This window comes from Anarrhichthys ocellatus, unplaced genomic scaffold (genome assembly GCF_004355925.1).
Source record: "Anarrhichthys ocellatus isolate YVR2014 unplaced genomic scaffold, GSC_Weel_1.0 scaffold28, whole genome shotgun sequence".
Lineage (NCBI taxonomy): Eukaryota > Metazoa > Chordata > Actinopteri > Perciformes > Anarhichadidae > Anarrhichthys > Anarrhichthys ocellatus.
The window spans coordinates 347541-368309 of NW_022280058.1; the positions used below are offsets into that span (position 1 = coordinate 347541).

Consider the following 20769-nt stretch of genomic DNA (forward strand, 5'->3'; position numbering starts at 1 on the left):
GGATTATTACCAACTCATCGGTTTGTCTGTAGGACAGATGAGCAAAAGCAGGAGTTTATTATTATGGGATTGTTCAACTGGTTTATCTGACAAGAGTAAAAGGATGACGACACAATTTTACTTCAAACACAATTACTATGTAAAGCTATGAAAGAAGAAATAACTTGATTAAACATATTAATATTTAAAGCCATTTTCTTCATTTATGAGCGGTTTATGTGGTTAAACAAATAAAGTGCGTCACCTGTCGAACCAAACATTTAATTTTCATTCCAACTTCCTGGTTGGTTGACAAGAAGATGTCGCTGCTGGAATACAAACTTCCCGACAACCAAGTGACTTCAAACTGTGATTTATTGTTTTTTTAAAATGTAGGAAACAGTGAAAGAGTCTCGGTGTAAACAGAACCACGTGTCAAGATAAAACATTTCAAACCAAAATGTGATCTTGGAACAGAAAAAAAAGATTAATTTGAATCATCCTTCAGAGGGCAGAAGCTCACATGTTCCTTTAATCTTATTTAATTTTGAAATGTTATATTTATATAATGTATTTTCATCTGAAGTCTTATTCTGAATCAATCTTTGGTCGTCAAATTTTTGACAATAATTTGACGTCTACAAATGTCAAATGTCAAATAAATAAAATGAATTCTCACTCTCTTAAAGGTTATTAATAAGCAAACAAAATTACGTGATGAAAAACACACGAAGACACATCCAACAGAAAACATTCAAAACTCAATTGAAATGTTTAGTGAATGAAAGGCAGAAAACCACAACCACACTTAAATCAAACGAATCATTAAAACTGTTTTCATTTTAGAAATATAAATAAGAAGTCAAATATAAAACTTCTGCAGAAAGAGAAACTTTAAACAGTGTGTAGGACTTTGTCAAGTTAAATACTATGTTGATGAACAGCTGCTCTGATCATTTATCTGGATGTTTTTATCAAAATATGAAATGTAAATACCAGTTGACTGCTTTTTTATAATATTTCTAACTCTTTAGTAAACAAATGTTTTTTCATGAAACACTCAGATTCAGTTCATTTAAATTTCTATATTTATTTATACTATAAATATTTATTTTCCTTATGTTACTCTACGTGCTCATCATCATATTATCATATTGTTGCCATTTCATTTTGAGAATTAGACTCTTTGGCGGTTTAGACCAGTGTGAGCACATGACTCTGAACTCTGGTGTAAGTCAATTCATTTAAAGGCAGACTGGAGAACTTTCATCGGACTATTTGGTTTTACTTTGGCAGCTACTTCCTGTAATTCTTGCAAGGTTCAATTCATTTCATGAATATATTCGAGTACGTAAAAATTCAATGCATTTTAACATTGCACCTGCTCAACTTTAGAGTAATTTCCTCCAGAGCTGAATCATGGGTAATATTCTGTTATGGAGTGAAACCTCTACTACTGGTCAAAGCCAAAAACATTAAAGGCACATTCAGTGATACAGACTGGTCAGTGTTGGTATTTACTAAATCTTCTGATAAGCAAACGCTATGCTAACGTTTAGCAGCGCAATCCATATTTTTCTTAGATTTGGGGATTTTACTCCACAGCATCCAGCCAACACGTTTCAAGCACTCCTTCTACCTCAAGGCTTTGTTTTTTTTAAGTAAAAAACATAAATTTAACGCATAAATCTAATGTGTTTTTTAAAGACCTTTTTGCAACATTCTGATTTTAAAAACGAGTCCACTAGAAAACATTAAAAAGACGGCTTTCCAACCATGTCATGGAGCTAACATTAACTACAGTAGCCAGCTAGCAAGAGCCAAGCCTCCAGGAAGAGTGGCAGGCTTTGAAGCAAATTTTACATAGTGGCCAAATGGTGGAATTACAACTTCTGGGTCCGTAATGTGGAGCCATGGGGCCACAAAACACTTTTCCCATAGAGTTACATGGGAAAAATACATCCGTCACTCACCGGATACGTTGTTGAGGTAAATCAACTTTCCACTACTAATAGTTTACACGCATGTAAATAGTAAAATGTGAGTCGTTACTCCGCCTCTTTAGACAGCTATATTGATTAAAATAGAAACGTTTGTCAGACACCTGGGAAACGGAAAACTGAAAAACACAACTAAAACATTTCCTGTGTGGACAAGCTGTAAATCGCAACCTTCACATCCAAAAATAGTTTTCAACCAAATGTAGCCTAGCTTTCATCTTCATTAGGGAAGCACCGATACAGATATTGGGCCGATACCGACTCAAATAGCTGGACCGGGTATCGGTCACAATGGGGCCGATATGTTAAAATCCATTCTATGTATAAATAATATATAATTCTGTTTTAATTCCTGTTTAAGTTTTGACTAATTTGTTGCTGCATTGATTTTTAAGATTTTTTACAAAGTTGCTTGCTTATTTAGTTGTTACATTTAGTTTTACAAAATTAGGAAAGCAATGTTTAAGTCAAGCCTGATGTTGCCTTACATATAAAAGAATGATCCCAGTCACTTCCACACAGTGAGGCATACAGCTTATACCCAAAACATAGGTACTACCAACCGTATCGGAACTAAAAAAGTCAGATTGGTGCATCCCTAATTTTGATGTCTTTTCACCCAAATCCCCAAACCAATACTCTAAATGATGTCTTCAGATGTCTGAAGACTCCAGCATGTGACATGATAGAAAAGAAAAGTAGAACCAAGTGAGGAGGAACCTGATTAAATCCAGCCTTGTTGAGCCGAGTTACCTCACTTTCAGAGGAGCTTGGGCCTGGGTGGGTTGGCTCTGACTGAGGAATAGGCCCCGATGTGGGTGATGAGGTTGGGTTCCACGCTGTGAGAACTCTCCCCGGGTATCGTCCTGGCCATCCGATACAGAACCGTGTCTTTGGCGTGCCCCTTGAAGCAGAAGGAGCCGTCCAGATACTCGGCCACCCTGAGCGAGGAGTTGCCGGGGTAGAGCATGGCAGGGGTGCAGCACTCCGTGGCCGGGGAGACGGCGTAGAGTTGCGGGGAAAGTCTCCGCACCTCCAGGAGGTAGTGCCGCCCCAGCAGCTCCGAGGCAGCCATGAAGTAGACGGTGAAGAAGAGGAGGTGGCTGGCCGACAGCGTGAAGGAGAAAGAGCAGGGGTTCCAGTAAGTAAAGGTGAGGAGAAGGGCCGTCGCTCCGACCAGCCCGAGTCCGACCCACTCCAGGATGCGGTAAGGCTCTGGGTTCCAGTAGCGCTGCAGCCTTTCAGGGTGATACAGCTTTATGTAGAGAGTCTGGAGGGAAAACCGACGCGACAGCAGGTCCTTCACCACTGTGAAAAAGTCCTGCTTTGGCAAAGCATCGTCCTCCAGGACAACCATGTTTTTGGGCTTCACCAGCTCCCATCCTTTGCGGAGACAAAAGACGTAATCCCTCTTCTCCTTCTCGAAGACGTTGATTGGTTCCCTGTTCATCTGCTGCTCCCGAGGAGAACGCCGGATCACCCTGAAGTGAGCCTCCAGCAACTTGGCGTCCTGGTTTTCCTGTGAACCGCTTTCCACGTCGCAGACCAACACCTCCGCGCACCGCCGCTCCCCACAGCCTCCCAGAACGCCGCTCAGCTGACGCATCACCTGGAGCAGGTAGTGGAAGTCCCGCCCTTCATTGCGCCGGGCTGTCACAACGGTAACCAGCAGGTCAGGACGCTGGGTGATGTCACTGAATCTGGGAGACACCGGCGATGCGGTGGAGGCGCTCTGCCAAAAGTGCAGCGCATCCTGGCCGCGGTCGAGGCTTTCCCGCAGGACCTCCTCACTCATGGAGTTCAGGTACATGGACTTGATGAAGTAGTACGAGTAAATCAGCGGATGGCAACACAGAGGAAGAACGACGCAAAATGTGATGACGGCCAGGACGAGGGCTTGAGTGGCGGTGTTGGACCATTGCAAGTACTGAATGAAGAAGGTTTTCCATCGAGGCATTGGTGAAACAGCCGGCTGGAACCACACGGTGATGAAATGAACAGAGGAGGGTTCAGCTCAACATTTACTATGTCCCAGCATGCAGTTCTCTTTAGAAAACCCACAGCAGTGAAACCCGATGACGGGAACTGACAGCACTGAGGAAAAAGAGTCAGGTGTTGGCACTTCTTCTTGTAAACAGAGGTGAGAGTTTCAACTCTGTCGTGGTCGTCTGTCGCTGCTCTGGTATCTGTAGAAAGAGACGAGAAGACGTTTTGTTTTTTCACAGTTATCAACTGTTGCCAATCTGTTTGACACCAAAGGGCCAGGCTGTATATAGATCAGGGGTGTCGAACATACGGCCCCGAAGGCCAGAACCGGACGGCCAAAGGGCCACAGGATGACTTAGCATCCATTGATTCAAATGTTTTCGATAAAACACAATGATAGGAAACACAATTCCTATCTGTCCACTGGGGGTTGCACTGTCCTAATCAGAGTAACGGGGCCCTGTGCTCTAAACGCTATGATAGATCCCACATGCTTAAGTTCAGGCTATATGACACAACACTGTTGAGCTAGTGTTCATTCAGAGCTAAATGCTTGATGTGTCCCCAGCACCTTTCAAGTGCTTAAGGAATATAATATTCGGCGCCACGATCAGACTCATCATGGTGAAAAACACAAGAACTTGCAAGGACAACTGAGAACAGAGAAGATAAATGAATTGTTGGCAGGTTTGAGGAAACAGCAGTCTGCTGTTAGTCGTGCTCATCGTCTGTTTTGTGAATGGATTGTAAAAAGGTCACTATGGTTTTACTGGTCCGGCCCACTTGAGATCAAACTGGGCTGTTTGTGGCCCATGAACTAAAAATGAGTTTGACACCCCTGCATAGATTATTATCATATCGGGTGAAAAAGAATGACCCTGTCTTTCAAAAGACTTCTGCACATTTTGGGTCAAGTTTAGTTCATCTTACCCAATCAGAATCAGAACCTGTTTACTGCCAAGTACGTTACACATTCGAGGTGATTGGTGCGTAAACACAATGCACCAATGCAATAGTATTCGTAAACATAAATGTGAAAAACTGTATAATGACAAAATACAATTCATGAATCTAGTAGTGCACATAGTATGTATAAATGTGAGTTTCTTGAAGGATAAATCTTAACTTTGTTATTTCTCTCTTAAATGTCCTCTTACGGTGCTTTTAGTGAAGAGACGAGCTTCACAGTTTGTATTATTCAATCACAAGTAGAGCAACTCCATCAAATGGAAACATTATAGGTGTCGGCTGCATCATTAAAATGCAGAATCCTTGAATTTCGCCTTAAAATGTTGGAGCTCTTTGAATCATTTCGGGATCCTCGTGAGAATTTAATATGAAATTCTGTGAATTGAACGAATTTGGACGAAACAGCCCGAGCGTGTAAAGATGGAGCCAAAGGCAACAGTTCTCCAGAGTTGAAAGAATACGTTTTAAAACAATACGAACATGCCCACATGTGCTTTAAAAGAGTCGTTGGTTGCTGTGAAGAAGTCCACAGTCTTTATTCTGCTTAAAGATGAAGATAATATGAAGCCTCACAGTCTGAGTTATGCAAATGAAGTGAGGATCTCCCAAAAGGAGTCGGTTTAGTCCAATATTTTGTATTTTCCTCAGACAGGTTTTTGTTTATTACTGTCATATGTAATCTCTCTTAATGCTTTTATTGTTTCTGTTTTTACCATATAAAGTGCCTTTGAGTACCTTTTAAAGCGCTTTACAAATAAAATGTACTATTCATACCCCTCACTGTTTATTCCACAAACCGATTTCATTCTGTACATGACTTGCATGTTGTCTCAGTACATGCGCTCTCTGCCAAGACAAGAACAACATAATCCAATTTGAGAAAGCAGCTATTCACTCCACAGTCAGTACAGGGCAGGTGCTTTAAGATAGACTTGGAAAAAATAATGTGCATAAAGTAGGATGGGTCTCTTCACATTCAGCATTAATAATAAACTATAGCCTATCTTGAGATACGTTTAAATATTTAAAAACTGTAGGACGACATGATCTCGCGCACACACACACAGTTATTACCACACACAGACACACACACACTGTACGTGTCGTTACAGTGTGTGTGTGTGTGTGTGTGTTTATACAAAGCAGACGGTGAGACATTGAAGAGTGTTTCTGAACAAACCAGCGCCATGTTTTTCGTCTCTCTTTTGTACAACACCGCCCGAATCTCGCTACAGATGATCAGATTTAACACCTTTACAAAACGGGTCGAATGTTCGCTTTTAATGTGACAGTTTTGTTTTTTTGTTGTCATGTGGCTTCCGGTACAGTGTGTTACCGTGAGACAGGAATGTAAAGATCACCGTCACACTGAACACACTCTCAGTTAGGAGCCGACAGAATGCCACGTTGTGAAGAACAGTCGAGTGTTTCAGGGAGATATTAAATAAAACAGAGAAGACTCACGCTGAGTTGAGGGGCTGCAGCTGTTTGCTGGCCGCTGCCATGTCCTCACTCGTACGGTAATACACCCGCGGACGTGCAGCGCAAATACCGTAATACTTCTACTAAAAGGCGCAGGGACATGATCTGTTGCTCCCGACCAGCAGGTGACACTACAGCCCCTTATGAAAAGTGCATTAGGTAGATATGATTCAGTAGTGGAAACTAACTGTTCCTCATACTGTAGCCTGCTTAAGTAAAAATGTTGAGGTACAAAACTTGTAGTTTTTCCATTCTACGCAACTTTATACTTCTACTCTGCTGGGCCTTAATCTGAGAAATATTGTGCCTTTATTTTAACGCTTTAGTTGCTTCACAGATTCAGATTATACAAAACTAATAACCATTCATTCAATGATATTCGACGATACAAGGCAGGAACCTGGCATTAGTAAAACATTACAGTGTAGCAATTTAGCCATTTCCTATTTCCCATTTATTGTTGCAACATCTTCTTGCAACAATAACACCTTTGACCACCTTTTTACCGGTAAACTGTCACTAAACATGGCTACAAAACACAATAAAACACACTGTACCTTGTTCTTGTTCCAGCTTGGTGCTTAACCGTTAATAAAGTAACCTCTTATACTGCAGAGCAATATCTTACGAACACTTTCTCCTTCAGTGCACACAAGTCTGTTATCGTACTTTTTTCATGGGAAGTCAAGGAAATACTCTCAGACGAGATTTGCATATACTTCCGATTTTGCCGGAAAAGCGTCAAAATAAAGGACCCGAAAGATAAATAGGCACTTACAAAATAAAAGCTTGCAGAAAATGGTTATATTAGCTAACTAGCAAAATAAAGTGCAAAAGAGGCCTTCTACCTTTACAGTGCATGGTAATACTTCACATCACATCACTGTGATTATATTTCAATGCCTTGTACAGCTTACAAGCACATGCGCATTTTAACATAATTTCCATAACATGAGTTTCTAAAGTTTCATACTTCTGTGTTGCAACAGACTGGGTTAACACCGGATGATTCCAGTTATTCAGTGGTCTTTTGGTAGATATATGTATCTTAAATGATCTTTCTTTCGGGGATTTAAATATAGTTGATGGTTGTTCTGCACATTTAATACATTTCAAAGCTGTTCATTGTTTTTCTGTTTAAGTCATTAAAGTGGTCACTAACCTTAAAATCCTACCAGTCAAAACCAAACAAATTGCATGGTGCAATACACAGACGTAAAGGTCCATTCACACACAGGATATCGTCAGCATCACGTCTCTATCAGCTCAACCGGCAACGGCCAGGGAGCGGTTAGGGGTTTAGTGTCTTGCTCAGGGACACTTCAGCACAGGACATGTAGCAGCCAAGGATCGAACCGCCGACCCTCTCTACCCAATGTGAGGTAGAGAGGGTCTACCTCACATTTGTGTTATTTCAGTGAAACTGTAATCATCATCATCATGTATTTATTGCAGTAAACACCCCCTCTGCTCTGTTTTAAGCCCAGAGTAGAAATAGAAACAACAAAACGACCTTCTGTCTTCTAACAACTGCTGGACACAGTTCATGATCCTCTTTAAGATCTAAAAATCACCTTGTTTTCCTCTGGAACCACCGGGGGGACAAACTCAACTAGTTCCCGAGAGACCAGTTCACAAACAAGAGCACTTTGCCTCTCGAGATTAAAGTCACATCGCAGCAAAATAAAAATGCAGCGAGAGTTCAAAAGAAAAGAAAAAGAGGTGACACTGTGATGGCACCTGAGGGCACCATGATCAACGGCACGGTGTGCTCCATGTGTAAAAGTCATAGCAGCAGAGAACCTCCCTTCACAAACAACGCTCCCTCCTTCATCCACTCCCTAAGCTACTGATACTTATCATCATCATGGATTATATATATTGCTGCTTAACAAATATAATAATCAAAATACCTTATACAGCAATCAATTAAGTTGCCCATAAAGTAGCCGTTTCATTAAAACACTTTCTGCCAGTACACTAAATGTGTATCTTAATTAAGTGGTTCTCTCCTCTTCAAACGTACAAACTATGACTATAGGTTTCTGTAAATAGAATTACAAGAAACAATTTATTTTCTACGTCTCTAACATATCAACATTTTTATTTTCCTTCCACATTATTGAGATGTTTGGTCTCAACATTTGGAGAAAACATGACGGATGTCAGCTGAACAAGGTTAACTCTTTTCAGATAAATGTTATTGAAACATAATTATGTTCTGTTGTCCTGAATACACTCCAAACATGAATGTTGACCTTTAAATTAGGAGATAGCAGACGTTCTGTGTTTTACGAGGCATGGAAACAAACCAGTTCAGCTGGATTCCCTTCAGCTCTCTGAACTCTGACCACTTTGAATTTCTTATCCTGCAAATGGATAGTGACCAAAGATATTCGTTAAAATAAGATTTCATGACATCACATAATCTATTTTTTTGAAGCCATTCATTATCATTGGACAGACCAGTGATGATTTTTATCAGCCGTTTTATGAAGATGTAGTTTAAAAGCAATAGAAGAGTTAAACGGCTGAAGGATTGACCTGTAGTAGCAACAGTACTTGAGTATTATTCAACCTGGTCCCTATTTCATCATGTTTGTGTGTCCAAGTGACTAATGGGGACAAACATTTTTTAAACTGGTCCAGCATTGAGTGATAACGCTGCCACCCACAAACGCAAGACGAGCTGCGAGGAACAGTGAGCAGAGTCAATGCAACATTACGTTACCTTCGCCGTGTATTTGTGTGTGTTCAGTGATCCAGCAGCTGACAGCTCAGCAGGAACAACAGCAGCCAGACATGCTGACAGTTTCCTTACTGAGCCGAGCCGGGCCGAGCCGGGCCCATCAGTCTTTGTTACCTATCACGACTCCACACCTGCCAGGTTGGTTTTCCACTAATTGTTAAAACCTCCTGTTAACCTCCTTTGAAAACTCTAAATCAGCAGTGAAGCACACAAACAACAGCAGGACGAACATTTCACGTAGCCAAAGTGTTGGTCGGCTGTCACCCACTGTGGTAGAAACAATAAAGCTTCCGTCGTGTGTTGGATAGTTTTTGGAAATGTTTCGTCTTGAGCATATAATGCTCTCCACTACTTTGAAATGTTCAGATCTCCGTCCTGCTCCTCAGAGGATGAACCCTTAGGATTTGAATGGCCTTTGCTTGAGCGCCACCCTCACGACAAACGTTATATGTTTAGCTCCACTGCTGGTAAAACACTTGAATCATCAGGATGATGAAACGACTCCTGCAGCCTGTAGGGGGCGCTAACAGGGGTTTAGCTTGACAGTCTCCTTGTGTTCAGCACAGGCGGAAATCTCCGGTCCTACAAAATGAAGCCAATGTGGAAGTGCCTTGATCTTGCATTCTTTCAAATGGCCATCAGGGGGCACCTCCTCTGGTTGCAAAAATAAATCAGATCATATTGAAGTCTATGAGAAAATGACTCTACTTCTCTCTTGATTTATTCTGTCAGTAAACATTGTAAACATCTATGTCTTCTTCAATACAGCATGATGTTCATTTAGTAAATTATGTTCCATTTAGAGTCAAATAGACGATAAAGCAGGGTATGCTTTAGGGCGGGGCTACCTTGTGATTGACAGGTCCCTATGACATTGTTGTCTGGTCTGATAGATGTTCGTGTATTCGCAACATTTTGGTTTCCTAAAAAAATCGTACTCAGCGTTCAGTTGTACGTTTCGTGTCTCTTCTGGTTGAAAAAGTAAACAAGATGGCGACGCCCAAATTCCAAACTCGAGGCTTCAAAACTGAAGTCCAGAAACCAATGGGTGTCTCCTTCTCATATACAGTCTATGGTTCATTACTGCTGCTAACGTAACTGCAAGTCACATCCTTCATGCAGGATATTAAAGCAAATGTCAGCGAATGTGGCGTTTTAAGAGCAAATTAACTGAAACTATAAAACAACGATCAGCTTAGGTATGCATCCCGGGACTGTACATTCATCATCTTATCATGAAGTATTTAGCACTGAGCTCGTGCTCTGCTGATGGAGCTGAAGATTAGATAACACAGTGCCGTTACCTGACAACACCATCAGCGGGACAATAGAGAGGAGACGGAGGAATTTGCTGCAGCTCAGGTTGCATCACAATGTAAGCTGGAAGCTTAGCCCGTGAAGCCACAGGTCACTGATACACATGTTAAAAAGTTTAGACGATAAATGAAGGTGGAATCAATGTTTTATTGTGTTACGATAGCGATAGCATGCATACATACATGAGACTGTGTTGCCAATGAGAGCAGCTGAAAGGTCTCAATTGTTGTTTTGGAGATGATTTGTAGTTTGGAGAAGCATCAGAGGAGTTCTGGTTCCAGGTTGTGGACCAGGTCTTGCCTGGTCCTGACTCGTGTCCACAGAGTGTTGTTTCAAACAGGAGTAGGTTTCCCGGTTTAGAAAGGATCAGATGACAGCGGCTGGAAACCAGAACCAGCTGGGCGATTACCTGAGGCGGTTGTCCGACAGCTCGGCTGCCAAATGAGATGCTTTGTTGTTTCCATGGATCTGTTGTTCACAGTGTGAGGTGTGAAAGGCTGCAGGGTCAGATCAGATGATACCACATCACAAATATCAAGGTATCTTCTATTTTAGTCAAAAAGTTTTAGGACAAAAAACTACTTCAGGACTTCGATAACTGGCTTATGATTGAACAGAGCTTGTAACGTTGATTTGATGTCCCTTTAAGTAAGAAAAAGTTGAGAAGAAAGAAAATCAAATCTGAGAACATGTTTTATGAGGCACTTTTACCATCTAGAGCAGAGGCCAGAATGTGTTCAGTTAAGATCTAAAGATCTGTGTAAATTGAAAGACGTTGAGTGTGATATACAGTTCACATTTGTTTACTTTCATTATGATCTTTGAGTTCAGCTTTTCCTGAAAGTGTTTGCCGAACATCTCGTATCAGTTTGATTTGACAGATGAATAAACCTGTTTACATACAAGACGTTTAATATCGCTAAGTTTGAACTTTTAACTGTTATGAAACAACCTTTTATTAAATACTGATGCCTCTATATGACAAACACACATAGACTAAATAGGACCATCAGTGAAGAAGATTGGCTATTTCTATATTGTTGCCACCGGGCCACAAAATCAGATGAAATCATGCAGGAGGTGGAGAGCTTAGCGTCTCCTCCTCCGGCCAGGAGCAGAGCTTCACCTCGCTCCTCCTCCGGTCCCCGCTGGGAGCCTACACCGACACTACGCTGCTGGAGGCCCAGGGCGTACTGCTGGGCCCACTGGAGGATATGGGGAGGCGCAGGAGAACCAGGACTAAGCGGGAAAGACTGTAACAAAATGAGAGATCTTCTAAAGGGAGTCTGGTGCTCGGAAACTTTACTACTTTCGTCCACAGGGACCGCCAACAATCCACACAAGATGAAAGTTCCTCGTGGTAGCTTTAAAGTCTTTCCATCAACATACGAGAGCATTGTATGTTTAATTTGTTCGGTTCATTTCTGATGACCTCTGAAATTCATGTGGGTCAATAAGGCAGCAGCACCTTTAGATGTACAGCCCTTCAACAAAAGTAGTCATTCATTTACCAGCACTTTTCCTGTTTTAACTTGTGTCATCGCGGTTGTGTTTATTGCATTCAGTTTGATGAGTTTTTATGTTCGTAGTTATTATTGTTCTGTGAATTTTGGAGTGAAATATGCTAAATAAATGACTATTACTGTAATTATTATTGATATAAATATTCTCTTCATTATGAGCATATTTATATTTACATCAAATCTACAAGAAACAATAAAAGACATCACCACTGATATTAGTCTTGTTACTGTTGTTTTTGTTGTTGTTGATGCAGAGCTGCTGCAGGTTGTCTGGGTGATAAATGAGTCGCGCTGGTCAAACATTTATAAGTCTGTGTCTCTCTAAACCTGCAGTGAACCTCCAGCGGAGCTCACGGCCACTCTGAGCGGCCCCGGTGTGTGCGGGCGGGCCGCCGGGCGTGTCTCCTCTCGGCTGATGGAGATTCCGGTTTTTCCAGTCGGCTCCACCTGGTCTAACCTGCAGCAGCTCTGAGCCCCGCTTCAGTCCGAGCAGCAGCAGCAGTAGCAGCATCAGCATCAAGATTAGGACCAGGATCAGGATCAGGATCAGGATGGCCTCCAACACTGCCATTATGGGGAACCTCCCCAGCGGGATCTTAATATGTACGACCATCCCCGACATCCTCTACCTGCCCGAACTGGTAAGAAACAGCAGGCTGCAGGACGCGTTTAAAAACTGCTTTATAGGACAGGAACCTTCCACCAGTGGGGCGCGAAGTGTGGTCACTGTTACCACCACGGATGAAAACATCCCCGTATAAACTAGTTTTAATTAGCAAATTGAATTTAGAGAGTCTGACTGAAAAATGTGGATATAGTTAAACGCAGGTAAACGTGTTGCTGGTTTGCTGTGTGGAGAATAAAGGCTCCTGACTGGTGGACATGTTTATTCTCATCTGCAGAAACATGTAAACAAGTTATTAAGTTTAAATCCTAAAAAGCTAATTTCCTCTAATGATTTCACTCCTTTGAAAAACAAGTTCAAACATGAGAGCAGAAACTGAGGAGGAGTTGTTTCACCACCTTTCTTTTCCCTATTCAACCAGAATAAATCATGACTCTTTGTTTGGCAGGTTGATATTATCGTTGTGAGAATTAGAATTAGAATACTGAGTCTGCTGTGAACTTGCCGTTTCAAACAGTGAATGTTCTCAGAGAGGAGAAACAAACAGCCGTCTGATGTGTAGAGTCTGAACATGCAGAGGTTTAGTGAACTAAATGTTTTCTGTCACTGAACTTACACGGTTCACCCAAACGTCACCTTTACAATGTTTCTGATAATAAAAAGTCCACACATTTGGTTATGATCCACAAACTGCTACTGCTAATCCACAGCTCGGATTCAGAAATATATGTGATACATAAACAATGAATTAAGATAAATTCATAACTTTAATCCCCCAAATAGTTAAAATGTAACTAATTTGGCAGAGCAGCAATTTTGTCTATTTTTTTATGTACTCCGAATAAAAGTAGAACTATCCCTTTTTGAGGCGACATAAAGTCTTGGCACAATAATAAGTCCCAAAATTGGACAGACTACTCTACACCTGCAGGACTCTGGTCCGATCTCGGCCCAAAATCCCTTCAACTTTGCACAAACCAAAACCCAAATTAGGACTAGAGTACGCTCTCGCTTGGTCCTGTGGTACTGGTTGTTATAGGGATGTTATAAATTCATTATTTAACTGTTAACTGACAATTATAATTTTGACCTATTAATGCTATTAGTTTAACAAAAATAATTAATAATGATGCATTCATAATAATAATTAGAGGTAAATAGCTGGTCCAGCACACCTTAAGTGAGCCTGAGCCAGAGCTGTCGCTAGCTTAACAGTTAGCTACATTAACAGTTAAAGATTGGTTAACGAGGGTCGGCTATTGGTCAGCAAAAAAAACACAAGCTGGAACACAGCATATTTGTAGTTATGCTTTCACGTTAAAGGCAGAATTATGTTCCGACAAATGCAATATTATAAAAAGAAAAGAGGTATGAAAGCAGGTCAAGGGTCAGAGGATGACAGCAGCCAGACGTTAGACTGAATAGATAACATTCAATAAACCTGCGTGATGGAGGAGAGATCGGAATGAAAATACGAATTGATGCAAAAAGATAGAAACACATTTTTTGTGCAGATTTGACGTCAGGAGACGTCAGCACAGTCTGAATAGAGGAGGAATGTTGCTGCTGTTTTCACAATGACCCACACACACACAGAAACAGTTGAGCAGGTGGAATCTGGTGGAGCTGCATGAATAATGCAGCCTGTCAATCATCAGAGGTGTAGAGTGAACGAAGCTCTGTGCTGGAAATACGGGGTCGACGGATAATGGAAACATATCAGCTGACAAAAGACCTCATTCACAATAACATAAACTGCTAAAAATGGCCACAGCAGGTTGAACAGGTTTTTTTTCATATAGTAATACAATTTAAATGACTAAAAAAGGGTGTTTATAAGCTGTAGTGACGTGTCCGTTGAAAAAAGGCCAAACATGTGTGTAGCCTAGCTTAGCACAAAGACTGGTAGCAGGGGGAAACTGTTAGCCTATAGCTCAATCAAGATTTTTTTTATTTTTTTTTTTACCTTTTAAACAATTTTGAATCCGTCTGATTTTACATGTTGTGTGTTGTTTATTGAACGGGTGTAGAAATATATATATAAAAAGCAGACATTGTGGTATTAGCAGCAGTTAGCGTCGGAGCTATTTGTTAACCAGCAACCTGCTGAGCAGTGACTGAACTCATAGTCCTAACTCTGCTGTCAACTAAACCAGCCGGCTGCAGGATGCAGTGGCTAGCTTGTTAGCTAAGATACAACATGTTATTCTGACAGAATGGAAGGTGTTAAATGTCTAAATATGTGCAAAGATATGAGCATACGTAGACCCATCAACATTATCCAACTCGCATTTGGAATTTAAGCAACAGTTAGCCAAACTAGTTTCTAAAAATGATCCACAATTCTTTGATTGAATTTAATTGTTTTCTTGTGTGACATGTCTTGGTAGTAAATTCCATTCATGCATAACTCGGCACATGAACACTCGTTTGATTACGTTTGTCCTTTCTTTCTGTATTGTGAGAATCACTGATATACTTATACAAAACAAAAGGAGTCTTTGTAGCAGAGCTATTGATGATAAATACAAGTAATGAATAGAGGAATCTGTTTTCAACCCACAACGAAGCTATGCATTGCAACATAGCTTGGTTAAAACAACAACATGCTACAACCGTATCTGTTGTAGCATTTGATTGCTGGGCGATAGCCAAGATTGGACAATATTAAAGAGGTTTTTTTTAAAAACTTTTAATAACATAAATACCATTTCCCATCGAAGTGATCAACAGAAAATGTAAATACAGGGATTTTATAAAAGCTGTACTGACAGACATTGCTTCTAAAAGCGATTCCAGAAGAAGATTGATGTGGACGCTTTTATGAAAGCTCCTCAGTGTGCGCTCTACTTAGGAGGGCAAGGAAACAAAATGGCCTCCTTCAGGGTTGAAAGGTCAAGCAATAAGGCCTGTAATACACAAAACAGATTCAGCTCCACCTAGTGGCTGCACAATGTCAGGTCAGAACAGAGACAGTTTGTTGATTAATCAATAAGTTAATCAATATAAAAATAACACAACTATTTTGGTAATCAATGAATCGTCAAAGTCATTTCTTTAAGTTAAAATGCCAAAACATCTCTTCTCCAGTGTCTCAGATTTTGTTATTTTTCTCTTTGGGTTTTTCAGCTGTTGAACTTTGATTCTGGGAAACTGTTCTGACATTTTATAGATAATTGGTAATCAGCTGATGAATTGATAATGACAATAAGCATTGGTGGCAGCAAAAGAAGCGGTGGGGTGACACGATGTTCAGCTGTGTCAGCATCTCCTCTCACGAGTCTCTGGTGTTCCTGCAGATCTTCGGAGGTCTGGTCTGGATCCTGGTGGCGTGCACGCTGGTGGTGCCGCACAACCCTCAGGGCTGGGTCATGTTCGTCTCTGTCTTCTGCTTCATCATGACTTTCATCTGGCTGGTGGTGTTCGCCATGGGAGGGCATCACAACAAAGGCCGCTGGGCTGCAGCAGTAAGTCCTCCTCACATTTTATAAAGCAAATACTGTTTACTGTAGAATCTGGAAGAGTCCGAATCCTGCACCCTTCATTCCTGATCATCATTGACCTCATTGGGACTTGTTTTGTTCCTTTCAGTCAAACATTGGTCCCAGTTAATTCTTGTAACTGGTGCAGTGCCCGTTCAAAACGTGCCTGTTGCTGCTCGCAGCTTTCTCAAGAACGGCTCATCCAAACAACTTCACACTCAAGACTGCAGACATCAACCTGCAGAGAGATAATCCACACAGTCAACGTTTAGGCAACTCTGCTTTAGTTCCATTATCACATTGCACTGATTTCACAGCAGAGAAAGTTTTGGAATCTCTTCCTTTTGGTGCGTTCAAGGACACCGACATCTCTGATGAGTATCTTCTATGCAAAGAATTACAAAATCAACATGATTTTTCTTTTCATAACAACCTTGGATTGCTTTTTGTTTGTCTTCTAGGTTTGACTCTAATGTCAGTGTGCTGCGTTTTGGCTGCTAACAATCAGTGCAGTTGAGACAAAGTGAATTTGGTCACTTCTTTCTTTTCAGCCAACGATTCTTAACTCTCAGACAACGGAGGAACTTGAACGCACCACAGAGAGATTTCCACACAGACTCATCACCAAACTACTTTAAATGAGACAAAAAAACTAAAGCTGGATAAACCACTCTGACAAATGACACGTTGTCTTTTTTTATCAGAATAAGGAGAGAAAATGATGTCCTCTGTTCACGGACAACACAGTAAATTAATGCAACATGTCACCATGACAAACCAGTTTTGCGTGACAGTGTTTGTTTTGATTCTCTGCCAGTGCAGACAGTGAACGTGACATTCACCACATAGCTGTGATGAACATCGATCTCGCCCCAAAGACTTTCTCACGTTCTTCTTTTGTCTTCCTCTTACTCGCCTGTCAGGACGTTGCCTATCACGGCATCGCGGCCTTCTTCTACCTCAGTGCTTCAGTGGCTTTGGCCAAAGTGACTCTGGAGATGGACGACGGGACCAACTCTCGAAACTACAAGCTGGACGTCTCTGCAGTGGTGAGTTGTTTAACGTCGAACGGATGTTGAATAAACTGTAGAGAGGATTTTCTCATCCAGACTAATAAAAAAAAACAGATGCACACATAGACCTGAACCTGCAGGACCAGCTGAGAAACCGCTCTGAAGTATTGTATAAAAAGCAGCATTGGTGGATGTTTTTCTGTATCAGCCTTCAGAATAATCTGTAGCTCCACCAACAAAACACAATGATCTTAAAGGAACACTTCAAAATTCAGTAAAATCCTCTCTTTCTCTCTGAGCGTTAGATGTTCAGATTGATATCACTCTCATGTCTGTACGCTGAAGCTACAATGGGCAGCTGGTTAGCTTAGCTTAGCACGAAGACCCTGTTTGCACTTCTCACACACACCCGAACACACACATGCCTAACAGCCGGTACGGTGTTGCGATTCTACTATTATGGATTATCCTGTAGATATGCATGGTCCTCAGAGGATGACTCCTTTCATCCAATCAAATCTTCCATTGGTGTTCCCTTTTGTCTCTTCAGGTCTTCTCGTACGTGGCGACGCTTCTCTACTTCATCCACACCATCCTGTCTGCCATGCGATGGAAATCTTTCTAGAGGTCTCTGAACCTGCACACAACTGATCTCTATCCTTAAACTTGTGCATAAAGTTGCGGCACGCTGACATGAAGGGGGGGCTGACGGTGATGGAGACTCGATGCTGAGGTTTTTTCCTTTTCCCTCTGCTGGGAGAGAAAGCAATGAAGCAACATCTGGATCACCACAGCGTCTCTCAGTGTCCGGCTGTCTGAAGCAGGAGGGGTTTCAGGGATTCAAAGTGATGAAGTTTAGGAGTCACAGCCGACCAGCCGACACCCCAGATCCACAGAAACTCACTTGTTCCAGATGTTGCACGACCTACTAGCAGGGTCAACTAGCCTCAAAAATGATGAACAAGATAAATCAACAGAGACGAACAAATTTAAAAATGGTAATCTTCATCAAACTGTTTTTTACTCCTGAGATGTTTCTGAGGGTTCTTATTATTTTGTCCACTCTCACATGTTGTATCATGCACACTATCTCTGCCTACTTAGAGGATCTATGATGTCAGCTTTGTTATGTTTTTTCCTTTAGTGCAATCAAGTAGTTTGATATTCTTGTTTCTCTCTCATCTGATTAAAGAACAATTCTGATGTAGCGGATTTTATATTTTTATAAGTTTCTTAACAAGAACATTTAATTAAATGTGAATCAGAACAAGGATGTAAATTCAGATTTTTTTTTTTTTGGTATAAAAGCCTTTATAACTGACTGCTTCAATTTTGTAAACATTTTGAGTCATTAAGTCATTGACAATGAAGAAATGTGTTTGTTTGGAAACATTTGAAACTTACGTGTTTTTTTGTCACTTTATTCATCAAATTGGTGCGAATAAACATTCACGATGAGTTTACACCAACATGTATGTACTGGAAGTCAAGTGGAAAAATGGAATTTCTGACATCTTAATTTAACCCATTCAACAACTATTTGCTCTGTGAAGATATACAGAGGAGTAATGTCTACCTGAGCAGAGGATGAAGTCTCCCTCTGTGTGCTGAGCTTCCTCCTGGGTGGCTCACGGCAGCCGCTCTGCACTGCGCTCATACAGTGTTTCCTGCTGGCAACGCCGTCCCGACTGACGCAGAAGCGTAGCCCCCATCCCCCTCATTTAAACACTGTTAGCTCCGTTATCACTGCTGCTGTCATTTGCACTGTTAGCACCGTTAGCTGCGAGCCACTTGCTCAGCCGTCACAAGTTTTTTTACTTTTCATCAGTGGTTAACTCATATCAATTAAGTACATACTACTATATATATCTACTCAGTATATCCACAATTTTTGAAATATCACTTGAAAACAAAATGTTCAAAGCCTTCTGACTTGAATGTTTTGTGTACATAATCAATGAGATGTTTGTAAGTTGATTGCACTAGAAAATCAAATCAGAATAGAATAAATATAGAACAATATTTCCCCATTTATTTCCCTAATTTACTTCAAGTCACATTCAGATTCTTATGTTTTTGAAAAAAAACTTGAGTAATTCTTTCATATGATATTTTGACATGTAAGTAATACAACATCTCTTTCGGCATTTTGGCCGTCGCCATCTTGGTTTATTTGCAACCAGTGAACGGAAGTGACCATATTTGGACTGCGGAGGAGTCACGTAGAGACACCATATACGACTCTGGTAGCAACCTGTCAATCACAGGTAGCCCCGCCCCTGAAGTATACGTTGTTTCATGGTCTATTATTTAATAAGAATGGGACCATAATTTACCAAATGAACATCATGCTGTATTGCAGACTTGAAACTTGCGGTTGAGACCATAAACTCATGTTTTCAATGTTTACTGAGGGAATACATGAAGTCAGAAGTAGAGTCATTTTCTCATAGACCTCTATACAATCAGACATGTTTTTTGTAACCAGAGGAGTCGCCCTGAGGGTCAGTAGAAAGAATTCAAGCCTAAAGCACTTCCCCATTGCCTTCACTTTTTAGAGCTGGAGCTTGCTGCCTGGTCAAAACAAAATAATGAAAAAAACTACCAAAATAAGACCCATAACATAGACACAACTATTCTTGAGCACTTCAGTACTTTAGAACAAGACTCCAGTGAAGCTGGTGTTGGGTGAGCTCACCGTGTATCTGACGGTAAAACAAACTTGATGAAACTGTCCACTGATGCTGGTGGGACATAATATCCAAATATTAAGATTTGAGGTATTTTAAACTGGTGGCCAGCAGCACTGAAAACAACAGGTTTAGTGAAGTATGGCAGGGAGTTAATACAGGGCAGGCTCTCTCTATCACACACACACACACACACACACACACACACACACACACACACACACACGCACGCAGTGCAAGGCCACTCAGGCAGTATGGCGGGTCAGTGAACTGTAGCCGTGATGTATAATTGATGAGGGAAGGCAGCAGGAGATAATAGCGAAGCATCTCCGTGAAACTGAAGAAGATTGTGAGGCCACAACATTCAGCTCACTCACAAACAGCTGACACGCTTTACATCCAAAAATACTTTCTCCACCCGTTTGGGCCCCTCAGCTCCAATGAAGGGAAATCGTATTACAGCACACAGGAATATTTTAGACAGATCTTCCATCCTTAAGTCAACATTTTGTGTTTGATTTTTTCCTGTTTGTTATCTTTGTTTGCAACTTCATATCTATTGATATACAATTAACATTTAGTTTTCTCGTTCCTCAAAATGTTGATAACTGTCCTCTATTCACTGTTTATGTCTCCTCGTTGCATTCTGTTAATGTTTTGTCTTGCAATAAATAAATAAGTAAAGAAACAAACAAACACAAATAACTCCAAGATATAAAGAGTTCCTCTGGGTTAGTATAACAGCGATCTGATTACATAACAATGGCTGCTCTAAAGCGTAGAGAGAACAGCCATCAAAAGTCTATTCTTCAATCCAAAATGTCAGATGTAGCAGGTTGCAATAATTGATAATTATCTGAAACTATTTCAGCAGGAAAATCTGTGCAAAAGTTAAACAGTCACACTATAATTACATCATAAAGAAGGAAATGTCACAAATTCAGTTTCACATCA

General features: G+C 40.9%; 2 protein-coding genes across 3 annotated transcripts; one reads left to right on the forward strand and one right to left on the reverse strand.

The window, feature by feature from the left end:
- Positions 1-58: 58 nt before the first annotated feature.
- On the reverse strand, positions 59-7120 carry pgap4 (post-GPI attachment to proteins GalNAc transferase 4). Of its 2 annotated transcripts, none has more exons than XM_031863370.1 (2): positions 6974-7120; positions 59-4165 (listed from the first exon to the last, which is right to left on the reverse strand). In XM_031863370.1, the coding sequence occupies exon 2, from the start codon at positions 3934-3936 to the stop codon at positions 2740-2742; it is 1197 nt and encodes a 398-aa protein (XP_031719230.1). In that variant the 5' UTR covers positions 3937-4165; positions 6974-7120; the 3' UTR covers positions 59-2739. The 2 variants fall into 2 exon arrangements, with proteins under 2 accessions (XP_031719230.1, XP_031719229.1); XM_031863369.1 differs by lacking the exon at positions 6974-7120 and adding an exon at positions 6399-6692.
- Positions 7121-12508: 5388 nt separating this feature from the next.
- LOC116392158 (myelin and lymphocyte protein) lies at positions 12509-18551 on the forward strand. The gene is made up of 4 exons (XM_031863353.1): positions 12509-12646; positions 15930-16097; positions 17036-17161; positions 17676-18551. The coding sequence occupies exons 1-4, from the start codon at positions 12557-12559 to the stop codon at positions 17748-17750; spliced, it is 459 nt and encodes a 152-aa protein (XP_031719213.1). The 5' UTR covers positions 12509-12556; the 3' UTR covers positions 17751-18551.
- Positions 18552-20769: the final 2218 nt, after the last annotated feature.